Source organism: Musa acuminata, chromosome BXJ3-1 (genome assembly GCF_036884655.1).
Source record: "Musa acuminata AAA Group cultivar baxijiao chromosome BXJ3-1, Cavendish_Baxijiao_AAA, whole genome shotgun sequence".
NCBI classification, from domain to species: domain Eukaryota; kingdom Viridiplantae; phylum Streptophyta; class Magnoliopsida; order Zingiberales; family Musaceae; genus Musa; species Musa acuminata.
In genome coordinates, this window is record NC_088349.1 from 14,102,501 (window position 1) to 14,121,512 (window position 19,012).

Consider the following 19,012-nt stretch of genomic DNA (forward strand, 5'->3'; position numbering starts at 1 on the left):
ATAAGAAAGAAAACAAAATCAGATCGATAAGCCAATCAATTTACACATCGATTTGTTTTAATGAAAAATATGAGAAATTCAAAAGTTCATGACATGACATTGAATTGTTATATTAGGCTAACAAAACGATGACATGACATTGAATTGTTCATATGTCAAATTCTCTATTCGATGAGAAAAAAATAAAATAAAATCATTAAAATATATAAATCAAAGTTAAGAAAAATATTAATGCCTTTTCATAGGAAGTCAGTGATTAGGCTTATTTTTGTCAACAAAGTTGTCAGTCATTTTTTATTTTTCTTAAATCTTCAATCTTTTTTATTAGGTAATTTTTTTTAAAATATATATATTTTATGTGTTTCCTAAACAGTATCTTCTCTTTTATTTTTCTAATAGTACTCTTAATTCAAAATATACATAAATTGTTACTCAAAATTAGTTATAGTGTTTTGATCGCCATAATAAAAATACCATAAAATCTATCTAAAAATGCTAAAAATAAGCTGAATAAAACCAAAACACATTAAAAATCATTTATTATATTATATTATGATTTAAGGAGGTATTTATATTAGTTTAGGAACAACATCACCTATAAAAATTAAAAATTGGTTTGTTATAGTATTTTGATGACCAAAATAAAAAATATTGTAAGGTCTACTCGAGAACTTTATAAATGATCAAAATAAACTCCTAATTTTAATCAAACCAGTGGCAAGCTTAAAAATACAAAATCTTAATCATCTATAAATAATAATAACAATTAAGGAGACATAATATTATATCACTTGTTTTTCAATAATATTTATATTATTTTTACATGATCTATACATTTATAATTTTAGTATGATTGAGAAAATATATCTTAATCACTTATCTTAAGTCGAGAATTCGAAGTCTTATCATATAAATAATACATATAAGAATCACGCCTCACCTTCACGCTTACAATCAAATCTTGTTTATGATTTATTGAGATTATTTGGTCTTTATTATCTATATATATATATATATTTGTTACATAGGATAATTTTTTTATTTTTATTTCATAAATATAGGAAAAAAATTATCATCTATTATTTCACTCCGACCTTTTTATTAACTATATATTAAAAATATAAATGCATTCCAAACTTAAACTAAACACAAAACCCTTAGATTTTAACATCCTATATATACTAATGAAGAATTGTATATATATATATATAAAGAAAAATCCAAAACTCGGAAATCGAAAAGGGTTGACGAACCCACTAAATGTCGACCCGATCGATGTGGCATGTGGCAAATCGAACCAAGCATTCGGTGTCGGTGACATAAACAATATTAACAATAAAGAACGATAATAATAATAATAATAACAATAATTAACAATAACTAATCATAATAATAAGAGTTTGACTAGCGTTAAGGATATATCGAGTTAGGTTAATGTATGGGTCGAGCTTGCATAGGTCGAAGTAGTTTGACCCAACGAATCAGAATCTAATTAATGGTTTTTGTGTATTTAATATTTTATTTCAGTTTGCAACGAATTAGAAGGATTGATATCAAATCTGAATCGGATATCGATCCGATCAAAGTCTTTGATCATCAATGGATTCATTGACCCGTCAGCGTATCAAAGGTAAATATCATGTTTACAATTTACCGCAAATATTTTTGACTATAAAGGTATATATATATATATTTATATATTTAAAGTTGTCACGTAATTTTCTTTATATATATATATATATAAATATCATAATTCCTTTATCAGGAATTATGAGATTTATGCTCGATATAATTTTGTTTTTCTTTCCCTAACCGACCTCCTCAAATGAGCTGTGTGCAGCCAAAGCGAGGCAAAGCGTACGAAACTCTGTAAAACAGGAAGGAGGAGAAGAAGAAGGTGCGAAGCATCGCGGAAGCCTACGCGGTATTCCCCACCTCGGGAACTTTTACAGACGTCAGACAGCGAAAGAGAGGGAGAGAGAGAGGGAGGTGTATTTATCCCACCCTACGTTCCCTGCTCATTCTTTGCTTTTCTTGATCTTGGAACTCTCGCCGGTTCTTGGTGGCCTGCCGCTCGCGCCTGAGACTCTCGTTTCTTGATGCTCAGCGTGCGACCGTGATCCCTCGGCGCGACCCGGTGTCATCTCTCCTGCGACGACAGCATGCCCCCCTCGCCCGCCCCGTACGTCCGGCAGAGGGATGAGGAAAGCGGCGGCGGCGGCGGCAGCGGCCGTCGAGCCTCCGGCGATGGCGACGGCTCGTCCGGCGATTGGTTCGACATCCCTGCCAAGAACGCGTCGGTGGAGCGCCTCAGGCGGTGGAGGGTAGGTTTCCTTGACCCTGTAGCCGGTTCTTGATGAGTAGGCGCCTCCGTGCGGTGGTTGGGGTTGTTTTTCGGATCGGAATATGACAGAGCTTACATCGCCGAAGAAGAAATTAAGTACAAGGTTATATTTGTAGTGATTTGAGGGTGAGAACTTCGTCAGATGGGAATATTGGAAGCCAAGCGAGCGCCAAGAAATTGAAGATTTCTTGAAGATTTGATGTGCATAGATCGAGGTCGAGAGGGTTTGCCCAATGCGTAGATGTTTTCGAGTTCGCCATGGTTGTTTGCATCGTTAACAACTTGACACATCGATTGGTCATTTAGAGGAGCGAGAAAAGAAGTTCGAGTTTCTATCATCGTTAACAACTTGGCATATCGATTGGTCAGTTAGGCAAAAGATAAATGGAGTTTGAAATTTCAAACACTGGTGGATGGAATAGAGAACAAACCAAGTAATGATAAAATAAGCCGTCTTAAAAAGTTTTTCCCATATTATATATAATATGATACAATTTTCGTCGTCATTAATTATTTTTATTTACAAGAGAATTTATATTTCAAGATAATTTTTATTTTATTTGTGTATGAAAGGATACCATTTTATTTGTATATGAATGAATTTATGTTTCATTGCAGTAGGACTCAGATCTATAGTTCTCTGGGCCATATTGTCCAAGAAATGGAGAAGTCGTGTATTTGGCTGAATATTTGTTTATCCTGAAATACCGGTGAGAATAAGCCACACGACCTTTTTATCTCCACATTGACGGGTTGGCTTCTGACATTTCTGATTTCTTTTATTTTAAAGGACTTTCAACTTTGAGTTCTGAATCATTCACCCGTGTTGAAAAACTCACCCCTACTCCAGTGATTTTTGACCAGACTAAGGGGTTTATTTGGTATTTTGTGTTTTAGGAGCTTGTGAACCATAAACAAGTCCAGTGTTAGCATTAAAACCTGAAACTGATCCTTTTGTGCTGACTTGGGTATCCCCTAATCTTGATCACTGAATCTGTTACTGTGATGCTGAGGGCCATATGCTTGCATACCGTATGAACGCTTAAAAATTTGAGAATAGTGGCTTTGGAGTTTTGCATTTATCAATATGCTGAGGTCAATATGTTACCGATCTATCAGGTGATAATGTTGAACTGTTGTGCTTGATTTCACCGGAAAACATATAAGAAAAATTGAACTCCGACCTATACCAATCTATATGGTTTGATACCGGTCTCTGTTCAGACCGGTAAATACCAGCCTATCCATACCGATCGAACTGATGTTTCGTTCCTTGTATTTGACAATATGGTAAAGCACACAGTTTCTTCATTTGTGTAGATATCATTGAGGAACCTTTGGATTGTAGATTCATGTTTTTTCTTCTGATCATCAGGTAATATCATAATGCTGTGATTATATTTATTGTGTTTCTTTAACTGATTGTGGTTTTGATTTTATTCTGGTTTGGACAGCAAGCAGTACTAGTGCTGAATGCTTCTCGTCGGTTTAGATATACATTGGATTTGAAGAAGGAGGAAGAAAAGGAGCGGATAAGGAGTAAGATCCGTGCACATGCTCAAGTCATACGGGTATAGCAGCTAGCTCTAGGCTTAAAATATTGTATAAATCAACTTTTCTTATATTGCTAATTATCTTTGACTTTCTCAGGCAGCATTTCTCTTTAAAGCAGCAGGGGAGAGGGCGAGTTCAGGTAGCAATAGTCAACTTGTAACAATCTTAACTTTACTGTCACTTGTAAAAAAAAAAAAGGAAAAGAAAAATGGGCAACCGACAATGGGGTTTCTTGGGTTGTTTTTATGCTGGTCTTCACTGACTGAAGTATTTATTATGTAATTATAAATTTGTGCTTTGGAGAGGAATGCACTTTCCAATAAGTTTGCCTTCAACCGTCTTCTTTTGCCTCCAATGGTCTTTGCTGTTCAAATTATTAATGTTCCTTTTTTGCTTCATGTTTTTTGGTAGTTCTAGTTGTTTGTCTAATATCTGTTATTTGGAATTAGAATTTTCAAGTTTCTGATCTTTTCTTAATACTCACTATTAAAATTTTATTTGGCTTTCCATCATCTTTTTCTGAAATGTTCTCATTCCCGCTTGTTAAATATATTTATTTTCATCCGTAATCCAGGCACTCCTGCTTTACCAAAACTTCCTTCTGGTGGTTTTGGAATTGGAGAGGAGCAGCTTACTAAAATGACTAGAGATCATGATTTCTCATCTCTACAAGAATATGGTGGGGTAGGTAATTCTTTTTAAGGAAGTGGTTCTTGTTAATGAGTATCTTTGCTACATCAATTGAGTCATCATTCGGCCATTGCTTTAGGTTAAAGGTCTCTCCGATTTACTAAATACCAATATAGATAGAGGAATAAGTGGCGATGATGCAGAAATTTTGCACAGGAGGAACATTTTTGGGTCAAACACTTATCCTCGAAAGAAAGGAAGGAGTTTTTGGGTATGTTATGCTGTGATTTAACAATTCATTACATGATTTTTCCAAGGCAACTAAACATTTATTTTTATGCTTCTTCTTTTAGGTTTTCCTTTGGGAAGCTTGCCAAGATTTAACTCTTGTCATTCTTATCGTAGCCGCAGTTTTATCGTTGGTGCTGGGCATAAAGACAGAGGTAAGGTTGACTTTGTCATATGCTGGATTAGAAGACTGAAAATTTTCCCTAGGTTTGCCTCTAATAGAATGCTTGAATAAAGGCTCTTACCTGTATAACTCTTTCCTTGTTCTTTTCTTACCACCTGCTGCTACCATTTGACATTGTATGACACCACAAACTGTAATATTACCCTGGCATATACACTTAAATTTTAACTCTCGTAGGCCTTGCTTCATATTGAGTTTTTGTTGAAATTATTTCACAAAACACCATTTTTTAAGAAGGTAAAAACTTTGGCGATCACTTACTGGTGTCCTTCAAGCATCAATAACCCTTTCTTCTGCTTAAACCACTTTTAGTAGAAGTCAATGTACTAATTGCACTTAAGAAGCTCCTAACAAATATGGGCACTAAAGGTATGCTGTTTGATTTGTTTGTCACTTGTTTATTTTTGTTCTATTCTGTGACACATCCAGGGCATTAAAGAAGGTTGGTATGACGGTGGAAGTATTGCATTTGCTGTTATTCTGGTTATTGTGGTCACAGGTATGTTTCTCTTGCTGTTTTAAGTTACTTTTAGTCTTATATCCTCTAATGTGGCCATGATGCTGTCTCAGTCAGCACACTGCTGCTAGCCATTAGTTGTCAAAAGTTCTCTCAGTCCTTAGTTGGCACTGATGACACATCTGCAAGTGCCTGTACCATTATGGCAAGGTTTAAAGGTATTGCTGGCAACAACTGCTAGCATGTTAGGAAACAATTCAGCCTTCCTAAATGATAGGAAACAACTGCTAGCAAGTTATCCCCGAGACATTGTTGAAAATTTGAAGTTATGATTTTGAGAACTTCTGAAGATTGCTAAGTGTGTGAAAAAATTTCATCATGTAAATTTAGTAAATGAAAGAACACGAACTTCTGGCAGTTAATAGTTGAGCAGGTGAAGAAAGCTGGTTTAGAAGCCTTTAATGTTTGCTGATCAATTTTATTAAGAATTATTGGCAATTTGAGTTCTAGTGAATGCACAGAAAATCTTTGGCCATCATCATTACTTGCATAGACATGGAATGAGCAGAAAATTTTATTCTACATTGTGTAAAAAGTAAATGCTTGCATGCTTATGCACCTGCTTGTCACAGGGATGTTCATCTTGGTCTGAGCCATTCTTTTTGGTTATGGAAGAAATAAGTGCTGTTGGCAAATTTGAACAATGCAACAAAGCCTGTTAAATTATGCTAATCCTCAATTATGGTAGATAATATTAAAGTGGAATTTAAGGATTACTTATTTTTTATGCTTTGTAATTATTTCTATGATATCATTGCTGATCTACCTCTGTTGAAGAAAATATTGTTAAATTTCAGTTGTTAGAATTGTTCTCTTTCATGTCATATATCATAATTGAGATGTTTGGTTCTTTGGCTTTCGTTGGAGTAAGTGCCTTTTGCCTCTCAGAGAAATTCAGATGCTGCGGCTAAATATCCAGCATGATAACCCCTGCAGGCATTATCATTAAGTAATCAATTTTTTACTCTAATTTTGTGGTGAGGCAAACATGGGTTGTGTTCCTTGTTGTCTTTTAAGACAAAATAGCCTGTGACGTGAGAAATGTTCATTTCAATTTTGGGTTTATAACAACATCCATTGGCGTCTTTTAAGTGTTGTTCTTTTTTACTCTTTTGTGTTCTTCAGCGGTCAGTGATTATAGACAGTCACTACAATTCCAGAATCTGAATGAGGAGAAGCGAAACATACGATTGGAGGTGAGTCCTAGTGCCCATGAAAGTGTTCTGGATTTTTCTGTTCTTTTTCATTGTCATCTACCTTAATATGTTGTCACATGATCTCAGGTAATTAGGAGTGGTAGAAGAATTAAAGTCTCCATTTTTGATCTTGTGGTTGGTGATGTCGTTCCTCTTAAGATTGGCGATCAGGTAGCCGTGCTGCAGTTACTATACTATTTTGCTATGTTTTGTCTGTGTTTTCATTGTTAAAAGGCAAAATGAATGAATGTCTTCTAGGTTCCTGCTGATGGGGTTGTAATAACTGGTCATTCTCTTGCTATTGATGAGTCAAGTATGACAGGGGAGAGCAAAATTGTAAGTTTCTCCTTATCTTTTTTTGTTGACATTGTTGTGACTTTTATTTTCATATTCTGGCATTCAGAAATTTCTTTTTCGATATATCATTCTAACCCTTTTAAGCAACTCACATTTTTGGAGAAGGTATTTAATGTTATTTGTTTTTAAATGGATATTTCTCATATGGCTTCACAAGATTAGAACACCATGAGTTCAATGGCCAACTCTTTTCTAACAGATGAAGGCAATTTATATATAATATGTAGTGAGTAATCATTCTAAGTAAAAAAGATTTGGTTTATAGCTTTCATAGAAATGTTTTGTCAGATATTGACATCTTAAAGCTATTTCAATGTAACCCATGAAAAATGTTGACAGTGTGTGTAATTGTGAAAAATCTGAATGTGTCTACTTGTTTATCTTATTTTTCTTGGGGATGGTTCCTCAATACTATAATTTTGTTGCAGGTCCACAAAGATCAAAAAGCTCCATTCTTAATGTCCGGATGCAAGGTTGCTGATGGTTATGGTGATATGTTGGTAAGTATTTTGTTTGTTGATTCCTTTTGGATTTTTCTTCTCTTTCAGATCATTACGTTGGTGTACTTTGAGAGATGATATTGCTTTAACTTGTTTTAGTAATGACTGCCAAATAAATTAAATTGCTTCATTTCTTTTCATTTTTGTCGGATCATTAACTTGTGTATTTCATCTTTTGTGAATTATGTTTTCTAAAGACAAACAGCTGCATAAGCTTTCACATCACTTTCTTGAATTAATGAGTTAGTGAAATATATTGTACATGTTTGACTTTAGTGAAGGTGAAAGAGAGAGATGAATCTCCTTGATAAAACAATTTTTTTTCTTCTGTTTGCAATGGGCAATCCCTGTTGGTGATTTCTTTAAACTTATGGAGTTGGGAGTCTTGTCAACCATTTTCGTTTTTCTTGTGGGTTGAAAAAAAGAGATTGTAGCAAGCAGGGATAGTTTATTCTGTACGCGAGATTAAGCCCTTTTGCATTCATGTCAATTTCTTGTATGAGAGGTCTGGTTATAATACAATCAACATTTAAGCTTTTTTTTCCAGTCGATACATCTATGATTTGATGTCTTTCTTGTCATCTAGCTGATCAAGATGAATATTCATGAGATGGATTTTCAATTATCTAAAGGAACTTTGTTTCCAGCCATATTTTGTTTGTTGAAGATGTTATGGACAAGTAGGATAGAATATGTCACTAAATGAAATAGATACTTGTGGTTTTTGAGAAACTAAGTTTTATTACAAGCCCCGGGTAGTCTTAGAGGTTGAACTCCAGGGGAACTCCAGTGGATAAGGGTTTATGAATTTTAGTGCTTAAAAGATAGTATGATGCAACATTTTGAAATTTGGCACCAATCTAATGCACAAGGTTTTTTTTGCTTTGGTAAAGCTTTTGCTGAGTCTCTTCTATCAACTGATAACAACTATACTTGGTTTTTATGTTCAATTCAAACTTATTAAAATATTTCAACTTTTGTTAATATATTTAGATGGTCTGATTTCACATAAATTAGAAATTTATTATTAGCATGGTACCTGAAGTATATACTTAATTTTGTTGCCTTCAGGTAACTGCAGTTGGGATAAATACTGAATGGGGCTTGTTAATGGCCAGTATATCAGAGGATACTGGTGAAGAAACTCCACTGCAGGTTTGTTTCACATGCATTCTTTATCATGTAATTTCAAAATTATGCATTTTTTATTTTTCAAATCCTTTTGTTTGGAATAGGTACGGTTGAATGGCGTTGCTACTCTCATTGGCATGGTGGGGCTAACTGTAGCTGCTGCTGTTCTCGTAGTCCTTTTGGCGAGGCAAGTAATATTTTGTTTTACAGTTTGGTTACAATATTTGCAAATCTTAATCTCTATTTGAAATCTTTTCAGATACTTTACTGGGCATACAACGAATCCTGATGGTTCAGTTCAATTTATAAAGGGACAAACGGGTACAAAGACTGCTATAAATGGAGCCATTAAGATCTTGACAGTTGCAGTATGTATTTTGTAATGTCAATATTATTAAGTTTTATTTAAACCCATCTTGTATTTTACTCCCTTTCATTTCTTCATCTCTTTGCTTTTGTGAGCTATATCATCCGTTGCTATTGAACTTGAGTAGGTGACAATCGTGGTTGTTGCGGTACCTGAGGGACTTCCTTTGGCTGTTACATTGACGTAAATATGCATAACCCTTCTTACGTCTTGCATAATATATATTGTATTTTCATTATGTCCACATTTGATTTATTTCTTCGAGTATATCAGCCTGGCTTACTCAATGCGTAAGATGATGGCGGACAAGGCTCTGGTAAGTGTCTGTATTATGCATGATTGCAAAACTGTTACATGCGCAAGTACGCTAGTTAGTTCTAAGTTGATCATTCGCAGGTACGTAGGCTTTCAGCGTGTGAAACTATGGGTTCAGCTACAACCATTTGTAGTGACAAGACTGGAACCTTGACTTTGAATCAGGTTTGCCAGTCAGCTTTCTCATAGACTTAGTCTTTCATTATCTATAATCGGTAACTGCATGAAGTGATTGAAACGGTTAATGCCATTCAATTCTTAGTATAGTTTTAACATTTTAGATGACTGTTGTGGAGGCTTATGTTGGTGGAAGGAAGATAGATCCTCCAGACAATCCTGAGCTGTTATCTCCTACTGCATCCACTCTTCTAATTGAGGGAATCGCTCAGAACACAACTGGCAGTGTTTTTGTGCTAGAGGTAAACTACTTTCTTTTGGTGTGATCAAGTGTTCTGTCCTTGTTTGCTACGTTAGAAGTTTAAAATGGAGTTTTTTTATCGAGACTTACTAAGTGTTATGTTATCCTTTTCATTTCTTCATACTAATTTGATGTGTAAACCAACTTGTGGGTACCAATTGATACCTAGAAAGATTGTAATTTGATGGTCTTGTTGGAATAGTTGCTGTCATTAGGTGACTAAACGAAGGGACATGAGAGCTCATTACTTCAAATTTCTTTAGCACTTTAGCAGGCACTACTTGTTCCACTTGGACATTCCTCCAGGCAAAATAGAATGAACCAAAATAATCATCCAGCTGTATTATCATGGTGTTTAATTGCCGTTCAAGTGCTTGACTCCATAATTAACAATTTTAGAAGCATCTAAACTTCATCATGAACCATTCATAGATTCTGCTTTGTAGCAGTGGTTATTGGAGATATGGAATGATGTCATGACTCATGGATTTGGCTTGATACATGTCAAAACTCAAGAAATAGAAACATCGCTTGCAATATTGATGCACTGGAAGAAGCCATGGTGCTTCATTTAATTTTGTGTGTACAAGAATCTCATTACTTCATTTAATTTTCAATTTTTAGTAGTTAATGAGCCAATTTACTGGGTGGTCGAGGATGAGACATCATCTATTAGAATTATGTGTAATCACAGTGGAATTCAATGGAAGTAGATACAGGACCCTAATATGAAAATTTTTTTTTGCCTTTGCTTGTGAATTCTAGAAATGGACGAGGAAGAAAATAGCTTGTAAATTGGGTAGACTCAAGCTTTCGACAATTTGGTGATAGCAGCATATTTTTTTTTCTTCCTGATGATTGACCTGGATGTTAATGTAATTATATTGGAGCCTTCTGTCTAACCCTTCATTGAGTGCAACTATTTGGATAACATTTTTTTCTTGAATTTCACAACTAATGTAGTGAGTTACTTCATACTTCACTTTTGTTTAAAGGATGACACTTTGTTTCTCAAGCATCTCATTTGTTCTTTGGCTATCTTCTCAATGTCTGTAGATGCCATTTTTTACCCCCAGACAATGAGATGTTTGGTCTCTTTTTTGTGTTTTTGCTGGATGTATTCAATAAAAACACTGCTTTGCAACATGTAAGTTTTTGACTAGATCGTCTGTTGACAGACTGGTGTTGTTGATGTCACTGGCTCACCAACCGAAAAGGCCATCCTCTCTTGGGGTGTTAAGGTATCTTGGTTCTTGTATATGCTGTTATTTTCCTTTTTTAGCTATTTCCTCATCAGTTGCTGACTTGCTGCTCATTTTCCAAAGCTGGGAATGATATTTGATGATGCAAGATCAAAATCTTCAATTGTTCATGTATTTCCTTTCAACTCTGACAAAAAACGTGGTGGTGTAGCAGTGTATCAGGTATTGACGTTTATCACTAATAGAAATACAGGATTGATAGTGCACCTGTTAAGAATGATTTGTGAGTTCTTTTCTTTATGCTGGAGAGTTCTAAAATAGATCCTTTTTCCTACATGCATTTATCTGCAGTGTATAATTTAAAAATAATTTATGAGTAATTTCAAGATTGCAAGTTTTATTCTCATGGGTTCCTTTCTACTTGTCGTAGGGAGGTGATGACATTCATGTGCACTGGAAAGGTGCTGCTGAGATTGTCCTGGCCTCATGTACTAGTTGGCTTGATGCAGATGGCTTCAAGCAGCCGTTGACATCAGACAAGGTAATGAAGTCAAGTTCTTGCCTTCCCATATTTACAAGTAACGCATATTTTAATTCATCTTGTCATTGCAGCTTAGTGAATTCAAGAAAACAATTGAAGACATGGCAGCAGCTAGCCTTCGTTGCATTGCTTTTGCATACAGGTTATATGAATTGGAGAGGGTCCCAAACGAGGAACAGAGAGATAGCTGGCAGTTGCCTGAGGATGACCTGATTCTGCTTGCTATTGTAGGGATTAAGGTGCATATCATAAAATGCTTATGGCAGCACTTCAGATATTACTGGGGGTCCCACTTGCTGATATTGGACATATGTCTGTAGATTTTATGCTTATGGCAGTACTTCAGATGTTATTTTCTCATTTGTTTAGATTATATGCTTATGAAGAAAGAAGTTATTGGGTAGCTAAAAAAAATATAATTTTGAAGTTATACAATGAACCAGACAGAAAATCACATCGAATGGACAACCTGTGTGATGTGATCTTTATAGGGATTGCAAATTTTGTGCAATTGTTTCTGTTATGTTGGTAATATTAAAATTATTTTTTTGCATATTATATCTTTGGAGCTTTTGATACTGGTTATATGACATTTGATCATTAAAACATCTCTTGTATCAACCTGATCCAAATTTTATTACAAATCAAGAATTTTCCCAACTGATTAGGCTATTATATTGGCATCCTTACTTTATAGTGAATTAATTGGTCATTGTGATATTATTTATTTGGCTTCTCAATACCCGTTCTATCTCAAATTCTAGCTTATTACAGCTAACCATCCATCTTCGGTGGCATAGGAAATGCTAACATGCATTTGACCTCTTATATCATTTATTTCTTTTAGAAACTGATTGTATTTTTTTAACTTCTTTTGACAACTTCAGGATCCTTGTCGACCTGGTGTCAAAGCGGCTGTAGACTTGTGTACCCGTGCTGGTATCAAGGTACTTCCAGTTATTCTTTATCGTGCATTGTAATTTAATTAAATTTCAAGGGTGGCATGATGTGCCCATGCCAGTCGCCCATTGCCATGGTTTACCAGTGTGTGTATTATTCTGTGCAATTATTAATGCTGGTCACACGCATGGTACTGGCTCCATAACTGGTGCTTTATTCCATAAAAAATCTTTGACCTCAATGGACTAGAGTACTAGTTGTAAATATAAAATCGGTTTCTATGACTGATAATGATGATATTTGTTCTCATATATTACTAGGTAACTGACATTTTACAGGGTTGCTCTTTACATTGACAAAAGTAGACAAACTTTTGCTTCATTTTTCAATGGTCTCAACTCTATCTATGCATATAATCTTTGATCATCCAGAAAGTTGTATGGGACCCACCTTGTTTTTTAAATTGAATTGTTCATAATTTCGACTTTGAATTTCCATTTGTGTATGATAGGTCCGCATGGTTACTGGAGATAATCTTCGGACTGCTAAAGCTATAGCCTTGGAGTGTGGGATACTTGGGGATGCCAATGCACAAGAGCCAGTTATTATAGAGGGAAAAACATTTCGGACCAAGACTGATGCAGAAAGAGATGCGATTGCTGAAAAAATAACTGTAAGTTAAATATTCTTTTTTACTAATGCTTATGATTATTTGCCTTGTGTTTCCTCAGAGAATGGTAGGGTAACAAAATAGAGAATCTGTTTTTATTAAACCCCTTCATTGTATGGGACTAATTGTTAATAATCTAAGGAAACAAAGTTAGGCTTTTCTCCCTATATATATTTTTTCAATTCCATTTCTCAGATTATCTTAAGATGCTTCATAATTCACGTCCCCAGTCCTGTGCAAATCTTTGTAGGGTTATGTTTGTTTTTACTTTTTACATTTTTTTTTCTTTTCATAGCCAACAAAAACTGGGACAATTTCATCCTCATTTAACTTATTCCTGTGTTAGAATGATTGACTTTCTAAGCTATTTCATATTATGTGAGCCTTTTGCTCACTTATAGTTACTAATCAAGGTTATGTTTATGGCTACTAATTTGTTATTGTTAATTGTGTACATATAAATAAGACAAACCTAAACATTTTAGGCTTCTTCTTGCTTGGCAATTTTAGATATAGCATGCCAATTTGTCGTAACTGTACACACAATGATATTTCTTAAATCTATTCGAAGTGTTTCAAGCATTACAAGCAATTGTCTATCTGTATCCTTATTTGTGTTAACTTATATAAAGCATATTGTTTTCATATTGTGCTCATCTAGTGCTGCAATCATAATTTAGTTGGATGTTTAAACATGTAAAATGTTTTATGTTATACATAATTACCACATGGAAATGGCATAATGTGAATCTCTGTAGCATGTCAATACTTTTACTAAATAGATGTTAACTGTAGAACTCGTCCTGTAATTCAATGATTTATAAGATTAGTTATATACAAATGTTTTCTCAATCTTTACTAGGATCTTTGCTTCAGATGCTTCAATATCTCTGTAATTCTTCTCCTTCGAAACATTCCTGATCTACTTTAGTTTACATTCGATGATTTGATTTGATATGTTGTGCCTATTGCTTCTCATTGAACAAGACACTGCTGCTTCCTGCTATCAGTCTTAAATATCATTACATTACCTGTCAAATGGTTATTTACCTAAACCTGATTTCTTTACAGGTGATGGGGAGGTCTTCTCCCAGTGACAAACTGCTGCTTGTTCAAGCATTGAGGAAAAGAGGTCATGTTGTTGCTGTAACAGGGGATGGCACTAACGATGCTCCTGCATTGCATGAGGTCTTTATTCATGTCTCTGAGGTGTTCAGGTCGTCTTGTATGATCACTTATTCTTGATGTTTCTGGTTTGCAGGCAGATATTGGTCTTTCTATGGGCATTCAGGGAACCGAAGTAGCTAAAGAAAGCTCAGACATCATTATCCTTGACGACAACTTTGCATCGGTTGTAAAGGTACTTGTGTGTTTATCTTTACGGTAATGCTAAATTAAGTGAAATCTTGCTTCAGCTTAAGCTTATGTTGTTCCACATTGACTGATATGATTTCTTTGTTTTTTTCTCTTTCCTTTTTCTTTACCCTGCTGTTCCAGGTTGTCCGTTGGGGTCGTTCTGTGTATGCAAATATCCAAAAATTTATCCAGTTCCAGCTGACTGTCAACGTTGCAGCACTTATTATTAATGTTGTTGCTGCTGTCTCCTCTGGCAACGTTCCTTTAAATGCTGTCCAGGTTGGATGATCTTCATCCACTTAATAATCTAGTTTAAGTAAAAGTTCATGATCACCAATCAAAATTAATATGGCAACACCTATTAGTTGGGCACTCGAGCTTTGAGCTTCTAATATAACAAAGACATGATGCTTGTCAAGTAGCAAAATTTTGTCATTGATAAAATAGAAGATAATGCTGACTTAAATTGCAATGCTTAAATGATGGTACATGGTTGACATGTTTTTCTTTTTTCTTATCCTTTTAAAATGGGATATATGCAAAAATCACAATTTTGTTTTGCACATATAAGTCATTTAGGCTGCACTTTTGCAAGATTGCTAGCTGTACTCTTTAATCTTCCTTGGTGTTGTGTCCTATAGAGCCTTACTGCTTATTTGTTCAAACAGCTTCTGTGGGTCAACCTCATCATGGACACACTTGGAGCACTGGCATTGGCAACTGAACCACCAACTGACCACCTTATGGATAGAACCCCCGTGGGGCGGAGGTCATAGTCTCTTCCATTTACAAAACACTTGAAAGTTTCTGTGGCCCTGCATGCTTGTTTCTATCATATATTAGTAATTTTAATTTCTAGATTCTTTTTGTGCGTTCATGTATTCATGCTTTAGTTTTTATTAGCTTGGAAAAATTTATGCATGATGCCGGTGATTAAGCATGAATTAGGTGGTAGGCTGGTTTGTAAGAAGGATGAGAATCCATAGTCATATTATATTTGTAATAGCATAGGCATATAAAATTTTCAATGTTGACATTGGAAATGGCCATGCTGTCATTCTGATGGTACTTAAGGCAGTTCACACTACAGGATCCTTAGAACAACTAAATTCAAGACTTTGTGAGTGTTTAAGTAGATAAACAGGTAAAAGGAAAAGCAAGGATAGGATTTCATGCTTGTGAAGGACTAAACGTGGTCGTCAAGGGTGTAGAGCAAGGATTTTAATTTCGAATGATACCGCCGTATCGGGTGGTACACTGTCGATTGGGCTGTTTCCGCCCTGTTATCGTCCTAAATCGGGCGGTGACCGAAGGAGAAGAAAGAAGAGGGAGAAGAAGAGAAGAACCTGGAGATCAGCTCCGCTCTCCCTTGTCTGTTGGTGACTTCGCATCCGCACGGGGAGAAGAATCCTCGGCATGAAATCATCTTTGATCCTCTACATTTGACATAAAACACATATAGGCTAATAATACTAATCATTTGATAACATGCATATTTATGATTTAAATGTCCTCTTCTAATACCTAATTGGCTTTAGGAGAATAAATAGCATGACTATAATATACCCAATTGATAATTTAGGTATATGCAAATAAGGGGAAGATATATGCAAAAAAGAAAGGTTTTGAGGCACTTTCCCCTATGAACCTAAGTGGCCTATGCTTCTACTTGTGATTCTTCCCTTCTTGTTCAAGTTGTATTTTGTCTATAGTTCTCCATATCCATATTTTAAGAATTTCATTCATTTCATGATTTTATGAAAAATTTTAAATTCTGGGCCTCTCTTTGAGTCATTTTTTGCATTTGTTATCATAATGCTAGAAAGTACTTTCTTTAAGTCTTGTCATGTAGATCAGGCAAAGTATTGTTTCTTCCCCCTGAATCCTTTGCCTGTCTTTCAGGGAACCACTTATTACAAATATCATGTGGAGAAATCTCATATTTCAGGTTACCAATCTCCACTTATGCTGATTTTGACCCATACTTGTTCTTTAAAGTTAATCCTCATTCCATCTAATATTATGGGCTTCATTTGATTTCATGTGATCAAATTGCCAGGCTTTATATCAAGTTACAGTTCTCCTTGTGCTCAACTTTGGTGGTAGGAGTATTCTGCATTTGAAGAATGATACAAGAGCACATGCAGATAAAGCGAAGAACACATTTATATTTAATACCTTTGTACTATGTCAGGTAAGTCTGGTTGTGTTACGAAATGCTATATTCATATCAATCTATTCAAATGATGGTTTCTGGGTAAATGATCAGAATCTTCCTTTCAGATATTCAATGAGTTCAATGCCCGAAAACCGGATGAACGGAATGTATTCCGTGGAGTCACTACTAATCGTCTCTTCATGGTGATAGTAGGCATAACTGTTTTGCTTCAGGTAGTTTGAGGGTCAAACATTTCGGATATATACATCTTGCTCGCTTTTGTGTTTGTGTTCGTGGTGCCATTTACTTAATAATGGGTGTTTTCATAGGTTTTGATTATCGAGTTCCTTGGAAAGTTTACTTCAACTGTAAGGCTTAATTGGAAGTTGTGGGTGGTTTCAATTGCAATTGCTTTTATAAGGTGAGTTTTGCTTACTGCAGGTTTGGCTCAATAAAATTTTCTTTTGACATTGGGCCTAGTTAAGTCTTAATGCAAGCTTATGATGGCTTCTGCATGTGCAATGTGCTTTAATAGCCTGACTGACCTCACTGTTCTACTTTGATGGCTACCGCATCTCTGGAACAGATAGTCTGGTTTATGGAGCTTTTATGAAAGATATTTGTTCAACATATTCCTGTGGTTGTCTTTTCAGTTGGCCTTTGGCTTTTGTTGGAAAGCTTCTCCCAGTACCCAAGATGCCTTTCGAGGAGTATTTTGGTCGATGTTTCAACTGCTGTGGGAAGAGAGGTATACTCATGTTCAGTGTACTATTTGCTATGCTAAGGGCGTGATTGTTACCAGTTTTTCCTAGTGGAGCCGTTTGGTTGGCTTCCTCCATGGCTGACACAAACTCTGCCTTGCAGATGACCAGCAGCAGCCGCAGCAGCAGGAGGCAGGCTCGGGTGCTCTGCCACAAGTGAATGGATCTTGAATACCGCAGGATACTCGCTGGTGTCACTGCTCTTTCTATCATCAAAATTACCAGTCTCGCTATATACATAAGGAGATGTGTTGGATTATTTTATAGGATGAATCACATACTCAGCCAAGAAGACTTGATTCACTCTGATGCCCGTAATGGGGGGATAGTTTTGATGAATCTGACCGCTGTGATCCAGAAACAACAGTGTTAATGGCAGTCTCGAGATTGGCCTTCCATCCAAGTTTCAAGATGCCGGTTATTATTATTTTTTTTTTGCACAGTACTAACGCAATCTTCTTAGAGATTTTAGAATTTTTCTTACCCTTTTCATACTTGAGTTTAATGGACATGGCTCGAGTTTACTCGATGTAAAAAGAAAAAAATCAATACGTTCAGTGGTGAAATCTCATGCTTCTGATTAAAATCTTATACAAGATGTGGTGTCGTACGCCGTATCGAGTAACTTAAGTTAGTAAATGGAGGTGCTTTGAAACTTTCTTGTGTACCATAATTCCTTGACTTCCTAAAGTCTAATGTTGAAGATAACTTTGAGCAAGACCGCAATAGTATGCACCACGAACATGCATGATTGGTTCGAGGCACTTGTCCAGCTGCTTGTACAGATTGGAAGTCAACTGTCCTCGGCTGTACAAAAAAGTTGTATGAGCAGGTACCATAGTATGGACTTGTTCTTGTTGTCTAAACAATGCAGTTTTATTTGACTTTTCATTAGGTTCCACTAAGCTAAGCTTTAAGGCAGTCAGTCCAAATCCCATCACATTAATACCATCAAGTTGCTCCCTTTTCTTTATCCGGTGGAAGCTAGCGGTCAAATAAATCCTCCACCATGTGCATTCAAACCATCTTTTTTATCTTCCTAAAAGCAAACACTTGCCCATTAACTCACATCATCATCTCTCGGCTCGAGAAAGTTGAGTGATTAGAATTTGGACAAGCAAAGCAAAAGTAACTAGGAATTGACCATAGGTTAGGTTAAATAAAGCCGTATCCATTAGATTTAACTCAGCTCAGCTATAAACTTAGCTTATTTGGCTAAGTCGACAAAGGATCGGTTTTCTCGTAACTTCATGTGGTCTACTATTATCGCTTCCATGGGTATCTCGGGTTCACACAAAATATAATTGAATAGAATACTTCTTCATTAGCAACTAAAGATGATGATTATACTTAACTCACTCAGAATGATCATCTAATTTAATTGCATATTGAAAGTGGATTAAGAATTAGATTATATTATAAAATTTTGATGATATCTTATTGTTAACCTGAAGTTAAGCATTTTGAACCAATGATTCAGCTCAACTAGCACAATCCAAGAGAGAGAGAGAGAGAGAGACATTGATGCTGGATATGAAATGCCTTTCTTTTGCATTCTAAGAGAGAGAGAGAGAGAGAGAGAAATTTCTTTATCCCTAATTATTTTTGCAATCTCCAAAAAGC

At 35.6% G+C, this 19,012-nt stretch overlaps 1 protein-coding gene across 2 annotated transcripts; it reads left to right on the plus strand.

The window, feature by feature from the left end:
- The first annotated feature begins 1,832 nt into the window (after nucleotides 1-1,832).
- On the plus strand, nucleotides 1,833-17,985 carry LOC103995896 (calcium-transporting ATPase 5, plasma membrane-type). 2 transcript variants are annotated; one of them, XM_009416644.3, is made up of 35 exons: nucleotides 1,833-1,989; nucleotides 2,108-2,324; nucleotides 3,799-3,915; nucleotides 3,995-4,037; nucleotides 4,473-4,582; nucleotides 4,668-4,799; nucleotides 4,882-4,971; nucleotides 5,430-5,499; nucleotides 6,643-6,713; nucleotides 6,801-6,884; nucleotides 6,972-7,049; nucleotides 7,499-7,570; nucleotides 8,642-8,725; nucleotides 8,806-8,888; nucleotides 8,961-9,069; nucleotides 9,196-9,251; nucleotides 9,342-9,384; nucleotides 9,465-9,548; nucleotides 9,665-9,802; nucleotides 10,980-11,042; nucleotides 11,127-11,225; nucleotides 11,434-11,544; nucleotides 11,616-11,783; nucleotides 12,432-12,491; nucleotides 12,956-13,117; nucleotides 14,186-14,302; nucleotides 14,376-14,474; nucleotides 14,612-14,749; nucleotides 15,139-15,239; nucleotides 16,373-16,418; nucleotides 16,530-16,664; nucleotides 16,754-16,861; nucleotides 16,958-17,049; nucleotides 17,282-17,376; nucleotides 17,493-17,985. In XM_009416644.3, exons 2-35 carry the CDS (start codon nucleotides 2,163-2,165, stop codon nucleotides 17,558-17,560), a joined length of 3,288 nt encoding a protein of 1,095 aa, XP_009414919.2. In that variant the 5' UTR covers nucleotides 1,833-1,989; nucleotides 2,108-2,162; the 3' UTR covers nucleotides 17,561-17,985. The 2 variants fall into 2 exon arrangements, with proteins under 2 accessions (XP_009414919.2, XP_009414910.2); XM_009416635.3 differs by lacking the exon at nucleotides 1,833-1,989 and having other exon boundaries at nucleotides 1,999-2,324.
- The last annotated feature ends 1,027 nt before the right edge of the window (nucleotides 17,986-19,012 follow it).